The 10,322-nt window shown below is 34.4% G+C and overlaps 1 protein-coding gene across 2 annotated transcripts; it reads left to right on the top strand.

The window, feature by feature from the left end:
* The first annotated feature begins 2,022 nt into the window (after window positions 1-2,022).
* On the top strand, window positions 2,023-10,070 carry LOC116296895 (transmembrane protein 198). 2 transcript variants are annotated; one of them, XM_031705004.2, is made up of 4 exons: window positions 2,023-2,152; window positions 2,317-2,590; window positions 3,943-4,512; window positions 9,198-10,070. In XM_031705004.2, the coding sequence occupies exons 2-4, from the start codon at window positions 2,332-2,334 to the stop codon at window positions 9,353-9,355; spliced, it is 987 nt and encodes a 328-aa protein (XP_031560864.1). In that variant the 5' UTR covers window positions 2,023-2,152; window positions 2,317-2,331; the 3' UTR covers window positions 9,356-10,070. The 2 variants fall into 2 exon arrangements, with proteins under 2 accessions (XP_031560864.1, XP_031560863.1); XM_031705003.2 differs by having other exon boundaries at window positions 2,031-2,234; window positions 9,198-10,068.
* The last annotated feature ends 252 nt before the right edge of the window (window positions 10,071-10,322 follow it).

Here is a 10,322-nt window from a genome sequence, read left to right as displayed (position 1 = left end):
TCGTACTTATTAATAAGAAAGAATGCCTGGTGACAACTGGTCAATATTTGGTTGCGAAACATGTCGCAGAACTGTGTCACCTCTATTTACTCTACGGTGAAAAATACATGAAGTATCTCACTAAATATATGGGCCACATCTTAAAACCAAGCTGGTCACAGGTGCCCAGTGAGGCAATGATGCATCATTTTTTCAATAACCATAAAAAATCTGAAGATCTTTAATTTTTTAATGAATACTGATATGCTTTACATGTGTAGACCTTAATTCCATTGTTTTCTTTTGTGTCTATTTGACTATTACACGTTGACTAGTATTTATTATTTCACGGGTTAAATGCCTTAACTCTGGTATGTGTATATAGTTCCATTATATAGATATGTATTCCTCACCGATAGACCTTTTGCTCCGCGACTCTACTTAGCCTATTGTATGTCCGAAAAGAAGCTTTTTAAATGGCATTTTTGCATTGGCACCAATTTACATTCAATTGCCCTATTTCACTATGACGTCACTGCTTGTTTATGTGGGGGATAGAATCGCCAAATCCAATAAAAAAATTCAACAAAATTTGCTCCTAGCGAAACAGTTTAATCTAAAATGGACCTGATTTTCAGATATAATATGTGTTAATATGTACTAAAAAATATTCTGAGCGTTTGATGGCTATTCTACTTCTCTTCGTGGATTGATACGGGTTTTAGAACAATTTTCGGTGTATTTGCGTTGATTTGACCCCCTCCGACGACCATGATCCTTTGCGTTTAAACAATAGATTGTTTTGATGTGACGTCATAGTGAAATAGGGCAATTGAAATTGCTCTAGTAATATCATGAATTAGTGCAAAAGAGTCAAGGTAATTAAAATCGCGGAAGTCAACTAATATCTGAAATATCCTCAAAAGACTGATGATCACTAGGCATCCATGACCTTCACATAGTAAGAGGCGGTGGCCCGCACGGGAACCTTTTGTTCAGCAAGGACGAAAAAAATGCTTCTTTGGCTTATATACTTGAAAAATATCATGCAGTAAAATCATAAGAATCGTGTAAAATTTTATAAGCGTATTCAAAAATGCGGGCAACAAAATCCTAAGTTTAAATATTGGTAGGGAATTCCATTTCAGGGGGACGGGAGATCAATCAAGGAAATTGATTTTGAATGGGGATCGGAGGGGTGTGTTGTTGCTTTCAAAAATTCCCAAGAAATTTAGAAATTAAGTATTCATACGCCATTAGACGAAATTAGGTTTTGTTGTTGCAATCTTCGGGAGAGCACTGGCAAAGACTCATGCATGGGGAGTTTGGCTCTCAAGCATTCATACATCCTTTTAAGTAACTCGCTTCAGACCTAAGCTGTTTCGGGGTGAGTCATCCAAACATGCAGACTTCCACGAACCATCGACACTTTTTTGTCCATCTCCATTCCTTTTTTTAGAGGAAACGGAATATTGGGAATGTAAGCCAGCGTGACCCACAGGCGTAATGAGATCTGAGTTTGGGGGGAGGGGGAGGGGGAGGGGGGAAGGGAGGGGGGGAGGGAGAGGGGGAAGGGAGGGAGGGAGGGACAAAGTACCATTTTTCTGCCCGATTCACAGGAATCCTGCATGAATTAATCAAATTTTGTTGTCGTTAAGCAAGCTTTTGGGACTGCACGAGTGCCCCTAGCCACCCCCTCATCCTCCCTCCCTGTGCTAGTGCAGATGCTGCAGTAGAAGTGCTAGTGAAATACTTTAGAAGAAGGACAATGTAAATAATGCCTTATCATTGAAAACTTCCAGTTCTTGTTCTGAATTTCTTTAGAATTTCTTTAAAATTCAGAGATATACGATGCAAATAATAGTTTTATGAGCAATGTGTAAGGGGTTAAGAAAAGTAAACGAATAAAGCAAAACGAAAACAAACAAAAAAGAAGAAAACAGAACAAGAAATTTGGCTTAGGCGCAACTGAGATGAACCGGACGTGACGCCTGATTTGAGGACCATTATATTACGTCATCAGATTATTTCTTGCATATATAATTCATATTCAACACTGCTGTTAAAATAGGACTCGTTAAAAAAGCTGCTGTAAGAATGGAGATACGATTCTGTTGAGTTCCTAAGCTGCTGTAAAGTATATCTGACCTAAAAATTGCTTTGGATCGAACAGGTCATTGACGTCGATCGTTAATTCTCTACTTGTTTTTATACTTCTGGTTTCAACGAGAGAATCGAAGGCTGAACGAACCAATGTATTAAGCCTATCCACTAGTTTTGTGTTCATATTTTCTTTATTATGAGTTATATGTTCTAAACATAGTGTTTTATCCGCAGATAATTAGAGGCTTGATGTCCAGTGAACGAACCCTTAAATGGTCCTTTTGGATCTCGCGAGTTTTGCTTTGTTCGAGTGTCGTCTTTTCGAATTTCCCAACCACCGTCTCTTCGTCGGACAACAACACAACCACAACTCCTCCTTATACTACACTCTCACCAAATAAAACCGTGTTTAGCTGCAAATGGGAGGACTTAAAGTTCCCTATTACCTATGGAACAGGGATTGCTTGTGCTTTGTCAGTCATTGTTGGTGGATTCGTACTTTTTGTTGGTAAGTCCTCCATCTTGAGCTCAAAATGTTATGTCTAGAATTTTTATATCAAGTAAATTTTAGACGTAAATTTTACCAACCTTAAAGAACGGGAAAGATTTATTACATTCAGACTGATTTTGAATTGTGTTTCTGTCGACACCATTTAGGTTGTCGATCAATGGCTTCTTAAAATTATGAATCGTAGAAAAACTAAAAGCTATAAAATATCGCGTTTCTGTATTATCTAAGATTTTTAGATATATCTGATTCTCAAAAAAACACACATGGGCAAAAACAAATATCTAGCAAAAAAAGTTATCAACCTCTTAATACTTAAAGCCTTTTTTTTTTCGATGGATTTTATTGTTCCTGTAACTACTCATCTTATTAAAACAACAAAATTACATTTTAGTATTCAGGCGCTTTCATAGAGTATTGTAATATTGAGATTACCACCCTCAAAACAAGCTGTTTCGTTGTCAACACAAATGGCACGGTCATTAAGAGGGAGGAGTTTGACATACATCTGTCAATAGTCCTCAGACGACAGGTCTCACTCTTTAACTTCCTGTATTGACTTGAAAGATTAATTTGCAACTCCACACATTCTGATGAGGTTTTTAGTGTTTTGTTAATGATGAAATTTAAATCTAAGCTGCTTACAGTAAAAATTAATTACTGAATGCCATAGGATTATATGTTTGTGCATTCCTGTTAAATTCTAAGGTTTCAATCCAATTAATGATGCATACAGCCTATTTATTCCCACTACTGCTATAGATATTTTATTTTTCATTGCTTTAAATAATGGCCGATCATTCGCCATGGTCATGATCACAGGCTAAATTAGTTTTAGCTTAGGTACACTTTATTTCTGGCTGAAAGTTACCAGTATTTATGATCGGCAAGGCAAAGATTTGACCCAACAAGTCCCAGTTCTTGTCTAACCATTGTTTTAAGTCCTGATTTTTCCCATTATTTTTCCCATTTTCTAACTAGAACAACAACAAGGGAGACATATTTTTAAGGGGATTTATGAAATATGTGATATGTAACTCGCACGCTTTGGTTACAGTGTTTGTCAGAGGACATAGACATGCTCGCTCAAAAATGTTCAAAAATATTTTATAAAAGCATTATAAAACGGCTGGTTATCTCTCTGTACTGTGATATAAACACTGAGAGCAGTAGAGCACTCGAGAAGCAAGGGAAGCACTCAGTTATGCCTCATGTTCCTAAGCTTCCTTCTCTTTTGCTCTACAGCTCCCAGTGTGTTTATATCACAGTATAGAAACATTTGCGCCCATTTTATATTCCTTAAATCAATACATCCAATGTTCAATTATATTATGACTTTCTTTTTTCTTCAGGTTTTAAGTATTTGCGAACAACCCTCTTCCTTATTGGCTTCTCTGGTGGAGCCTTAATAACATATTACATCTGCATTGAGAAAAGCACCCTTCAATTACAGTACATTTTGTTAATTACTGTCGCCATCGCTATCTTTGTTGGTATTCTCTGTACAACTGTTGTGTTCTGTGGACTCTTCTCATCTGGAATTGCAGCAGGTTTCTGCATAAGCATGGCATTTCTCTTAGGATTTTCCTCATTATTTGAGGGTTATAAGACTATATCTATACCCATAGGGGTGGTGGTTTCTGTTTCTGTTATTCTGGCTGGTATTTCGGTTTGGTGGAAGAGATGTCTTATCATCACGTCAAGTGTCTTTGGTGCCGCAATGATAATGGGTGGAGCCGATTACTTCATTGAGGACTTATGGCTTCTAAACTACTCTATTCAGAAAATCTTCTTGGTGACGGTGTATGGAAAGCCCTGCCTGGTCTCTTGGATTATACTCGGTTTGTGGCCTCTTCTGACATTAATTGGACTGTTGGTACAATTCCTGAAGACAGCAAAGAAGCCTCGTAAACCAAAAAAGGGTGAGAGTAGACTGCGTCCTAATAATCATCAAAGATTTGGAGATCATAGTCTAGTTATCTAATTACTAAAGCCGACTCTTTCTGATCTTCTACTCATTGACCCATTCAACTAGTGCGTAAGTAATTCGTCATGATTTATTTTGGTAAGGAAAAATCGAGAAAGGTAAGAGTACTTAGTTGGATGGAGGCCATGGTTGAGGGCTAGATATTTCATTTCTCCAAAGTGAACATTTAATATATTTTTGCCTAATAACATGGCTGCCATTAAACTACTCCATCGAAAGATATAGCTGTAAACTTAAATATTTGCAGCATTATTGTTAGAAATAATTAATATTGGTAATCATGAAACAAAACAAGAATAATAGAAAAGGAAAAGAAAAGTGTCCTGAAATGGGATAGTTTCAAAAGCATAGCTGAATGGGTCACTTTTTCTGTAACCCTAGTTATTCTGCATTCTAATTATCTTGGTAACAGCCAATTTTCTTATACCTGTAGTAACAAACTTATTCTTGTTTCTACTTTTTTTATCTATGCTGTCCTTTACTGTTTGATAGTGCTCTCTTAATTCACTATAACCATGGCTGACATTCATTCTTTATTTTGTCTTTTGATATATGTTTTCTTTTTGGTTTTTGGTTAAGCTAAAAAAAATAGTATGATAGTCTTTAAAAATAGTAATATTTAATGTAGCATGGGGTGCATCCTATTTAGTATGATTATTGTATGTAGTTAAAAGATTCTTGCTGCACACTACCAATAAAAGGTGTAGATTCCAAGCAGGCAGAAGGGGTGTGGCCAAGGAATACCAGGAGGGGCACATATGACCCTATCAAGTTAGCACTCAGTTGTACCTCTAGTTCTTGGGACTTTGTCTGGTATACATGTACACTTATAGTAGTGTATATTGAATAGAGGGATTGTTACGGTGATAGGGGTTTGGCTGTCGATCTGATTTGGAATCAATATTACTAACATTTTCATGACTTCTTCTACCATGCTGCTTGTGCCTGACCACACCCCAGATGAGAATAAGCAAATGTTATTAGTCCCTGTCCCACCCTTGTGCCTAGCCACACCCTTGATTAAAAAAACACAGCTTATTTGACAGATTTAGGGTTCAAAAAAACGTAGCTAGCTGTATTGTAGAGGTAGTAATTACAAGTTGGTTCCATCACCTCAGAACTGCTCAGAACTTATGCTAGTAAACGAACAGTTAGGATTTTGTCATTTTGACTAGTATTTAGCTAGAAGTATTTATATTGGCTCATTAGACTGATCAGAAAACAATTATTGATGAAGGTTTTTTTTTGTAAACAGTATGATTCTCTTTCGAAGTGTTGTAATTTAGATGTTTGTTTTCTTAAATTGTGGTACTGATAATTTCCTGTTTTCGATTGTTTTTATTTGTAGAAAAATTAATAAACTAGTACCTTTAAGGTATTTTTTTAATCAAATGGTAAACTGTTCTATCTCCATGTTATAAACATTGAATCAGAAAACTAGGTTTACTGTGTGAATTATTGCCACATGCCTTTTGACCCTTAGCTTTACAGCCTTTTGACCCTTTTTCTGAATATCAACAATCTTAAATTTTACATCCAGTGGACTTATTAACACAATACAGTACTTCTGAATTTTATTTCTTGGTTAAAAAGTCGGAAGTCTAGAATTAATCATGATAACTTTTTAAACTTCTACTTTTTGTAGCTTGATAAATGTATCTTTTTGGTATTCGAGCAATCTGTGATCATACAAAATGACTGCAGAACTGTGACTCTTCGTCAGGTAAATGTTAATGAAATGAAGTTTGAGTTTTGCTAACTAAGAGTGTGAATATTATCAAAATGTGAACTTGATTTACATACCTGATGAAGACTCACAGTTCTGGAGCCGAAAATTTGTGATATATTTTTCAAACAACGTTCTAGATCTGCTATAACTTTTTTAGTTTTTTAATATAACCCTTTAGTCTGTAACACAGTAAAGAATTCAAATTAATTCTCAATATTTTTGTATGTTATCATAATTGTTTTACTGCTCAAACTGACCAAACAATAGCATAAAAAAATTTGCCTATTTTTATCCCCTCTGTCCTGCCCACCGTTCAAGAAGTCTTTGACACAATTGTATCGAATGAATGAAATGTAACAGTCAGAGCTGGAACTAAGATTTGTACACTGTAACAGAGAACTGTCAATCATTCATTTAACCAATCACAGAAGCATCAGTTGTTTAAAGTGTGCGGCTGAAACACTGCCACCTCTCACCATTGTGATCGTGGGTTCAAACACGTCTGTTGCATTACACATACCTTGGTTTAACACAATTTGGCACAAATATATATTGTAAGTTGTGTTTCAATGGAAGCAGTATGATAACAATAATTACGACCAGCTACTATTGTCTGGAATGTTTCTATAAGCTAATGATAGTAGTTTTAAACTTTCTAGTATCAGGATTTTCATTAAGTTTTGAAATAATAGAACACCATGGTAGTTTAAGCTGGAGAATTTCGCTCACTTCATCATGGAGCAATAATTCTCTGAGCTTCAATAATTCCTAATGAAAACCTGGTAATGTGATGAATGATCAACAAACAAAATTCGAGTATTTTTCTTGTAGGATGAACTACGAATCTTTATAATGTTACAGTTATTACTTGAACTAATATTTTGTACCCATATGTAGCTTTATTATATATTTCGATTCTCACTTATTTTTCTCAAAATGTATACAAAACAAAGTATCTTTATAATTATAAATGATTTTGAAATTATCAGTTAGATTAGGAATTCAAAGTGTATATCATCACCCTTGTAACAGTATCAACAGCATTGATTCTACATGGGGTAAGAAGTTGAATAACCAGGGGGGGATGGCATGAGTGCCGCTTCTTGAAGTTATAAACGTTTTTCCATACCATATGCGAATGCTGTGAGGCCAGGTATAAGGAGTAATCATTTGAAATACAAAACATTGTGAAATATATCATTGTTTTCCCCATAGCCCTCATAGAAATTATTGCAAGTAAGTTTTCAAATACAAGCCAGTGTTTTGAATTACAAGGAACAACAAATAACCATAAATACTTCCTCATATATACCTCCTCAAGAAGCTGCACTCCAACTATGAATTTGTTTCAAGTTATTCAACTTCTTACTCCATGTAGAATCAATACTGTGAATATTGTCAGAGGGGGGATAGGCACTTTAACAGTAAAGTGTACTTGTACACCTAACTTGAGAGTGTGAATTTTAGGAAAAATTATTATATTAAACAACATACATATATGTATATTTTCTCATTTGTGTGTGGATGATGTACTAAGAAAATGCAAGTGCATATTGCATGCTTAACAAGCTGCTTGGTAGATAGCTTAAAAATAGCATACAGTCATAATAGTCTCTTGCAATATTTGCGACCAATTATTGGTCTCTTGTGATAATGTTCATTTTGAAATGTACATCTGATAAATACTAAGTATCTGGGCAAGAATCGCATTAGAATCCTCTTTTAAAATCAAAGCTTTTTACATGCAGTTCCAAATATTTTTGGTCATTAGTTAATGTAAATAACTACAAAAATATAATATGAAAAAGAGTACTTTACAAATTGAAAAAAATAATATTCAACATGTAGATATGTTTTGCTAGTAGGTAATTAAATAGTTATTGTAGAATATGAGTGATTAATCTACTTGAAATCTACCTACCGAGAAGTTATTGCTAACTGTAAAAATATCAGCTGTGTGTGGATAACTTAGAGTATGTAATTTATAGTCTTTTAAATAAAAAAATGCTTGTAAATAAAATCTAAGATTACACTTTGTAAAAAAATAAGATTTAGTAGGCACAGTACTATTTAGTGTGAATTAGTCATGTTTTGGTATAAGTAGGACTAGGTTTGTTTGCAATAAAAATCTTGTAATAAAATTATAATTAAAAAGAGTGAATGATACATTTCCTTCCTCTTTCCCCTTCTCTTCCCCTCCCTCTGTGTCTTCTCTTTCACTTTCAGAAATTACTTACGTTTGTTTTGAATTCATTCTTTATTTGCTGGTAGTAATAATAACGTTATTGAACAGGGTATAACACTGTTACCAGACTGATAATTTCCAGTTGCCCCTTAAAGTTTTTGACAATTTTTGAAAGGTCTATTCTCTAGTTGCAGAAGCATGCTCTAAATAGAATTACTCTGACTGATATATCATCAAAGGGACACTTGGATGAAAATGGATAAAAATTGGAAATGACTTAAAACTTAGTTAAAAGTATCTGTATGGCCCCAATAGTAGCCAAGCAACATATTTTCTTCACTGTAAAATGTGCCAAATAAAAATATCAATTTTATGCAGCATATAAATCGTGAGTAAATGACGTCATTTACTCAACCCTATTGTTCTTTTCTCTCTTAACCCAAAATTTCTCAACTGCAAGTGGCTCCCAGGCGAAAATTTTCACTAATCTGGTTTACATAATCATAATTGAGTCAAATTATCCACAAATACTTCAATTGTTCGGACTTTGAAAAAATAATTGGGGCATTTTCAACCAAGTGCCCCTTTAAAAACGAACTAAATGAATATTGAAATTGAAATTATAAAGCACTTAAAGTTGTTCCATAACTCATTGCACAAATAAGGCATACATGTATACTGATATATTTATCTCATTAATGCACAGACATTTACGACAAACGCTATACCACAGGTTCCCCATTTTACTCAGCACCCGATGATGCACAGGATACTGAAATGGCTGAGCTTATTCCACAAAATGCAGAATCCAATGAAAGCAACCTTCCTAACTCCCAGGCACATTTCATTACAACAGAAGTATAAAGTATGATCATGAGTACAATAGGCCATTTCACGGATCCCGTTACTCAACCTCAGCCTCATCAGTGTGTAATATATTCTTTAGAAATTTTCTACAACCTGTGAAATTTTTAATCGTTTCAATTGTTCGTTGATGTGTAAATTCCTTTCATTACTGTGGACTGTAGTCAAATTCTAAAGAATAATTACACGCTGACGAGGCCGAGGTTGAGTAACGGGATCCGTGGAATGGTCTATTCTTTTTTATAAACATTAAACACTTTCTTGCATCTAGGTGCAAACACCAGTCATGCCAAACACTGTTAACTATCATACGAGTTTAAGGAGGCAGTTAGAACAAGTTTTGATGTCTGATGTTTGCACCTAGATGCAAACGAAAAAATAATACCTAAGATCTATTAAACTAATTGATAACAAAAGATTAACACTTAAAATAAATAGTTAAAATAAAACATTCAAATAAATAAATACGATAAAATAATAAATATATCGTTGTCTAAGATCTGCTGAATTAAGATAATTTATTACAAAAGATTTTACACTTTAAAAATATGTAAAATGTAAATAAGTAGTTTTATTAAAATATAAAAAGTATTATGCATTGAACTTAAAGTACCTGTGACAATAAATCACAACCTACAAAATTCAGCAATTTTATTAATCCAAATCTATTCAACAATAAAATGTTTTAAAGTTGATCTTATTTTTTCATGAATAAAAGGAAAACTCTTAAAGTCACCTTGAAAGCTAATAAAATAGCATTAATCAGATTCATATCTATTTATTTATTAGCTCTTTCCATGAGGGCACAAGGGTGGATCGGGGGTGGGGGGGTGGGGGGCAAAGGGCTGAAAGCCCCCTTCAGCAGAAAAAAAAGCAAAACAAATCTGAAGAATTAGATGCTCTTTTTTTTGTTTTCCATTGTGTTGACGGAAGAAACTCAATTACCCCCCTAAAATTTTGGCTAGAT

This window comes from Actinia tenebrosa, unplaced genomic scaffold, assembly GCF_029948245.1.
Source record: "Actinia tenebrosa isolate PJP-AT-01 unplaced genomic scaffold, QUT_ActTen_1.0 PGA_scaffold2__45_contigs__length_23673736, whole genome shotgun sequence".
NCBI classification, from domain to species: Eukaryota; Metazoa; Cnidaria; class Anthozoa; order Actiniaria; family Actiniidae; genus Actinia; species Actinia tenebrosa.
This window is presented reverse-complemented; position numbering and strand designations above follow the sequence as displayed.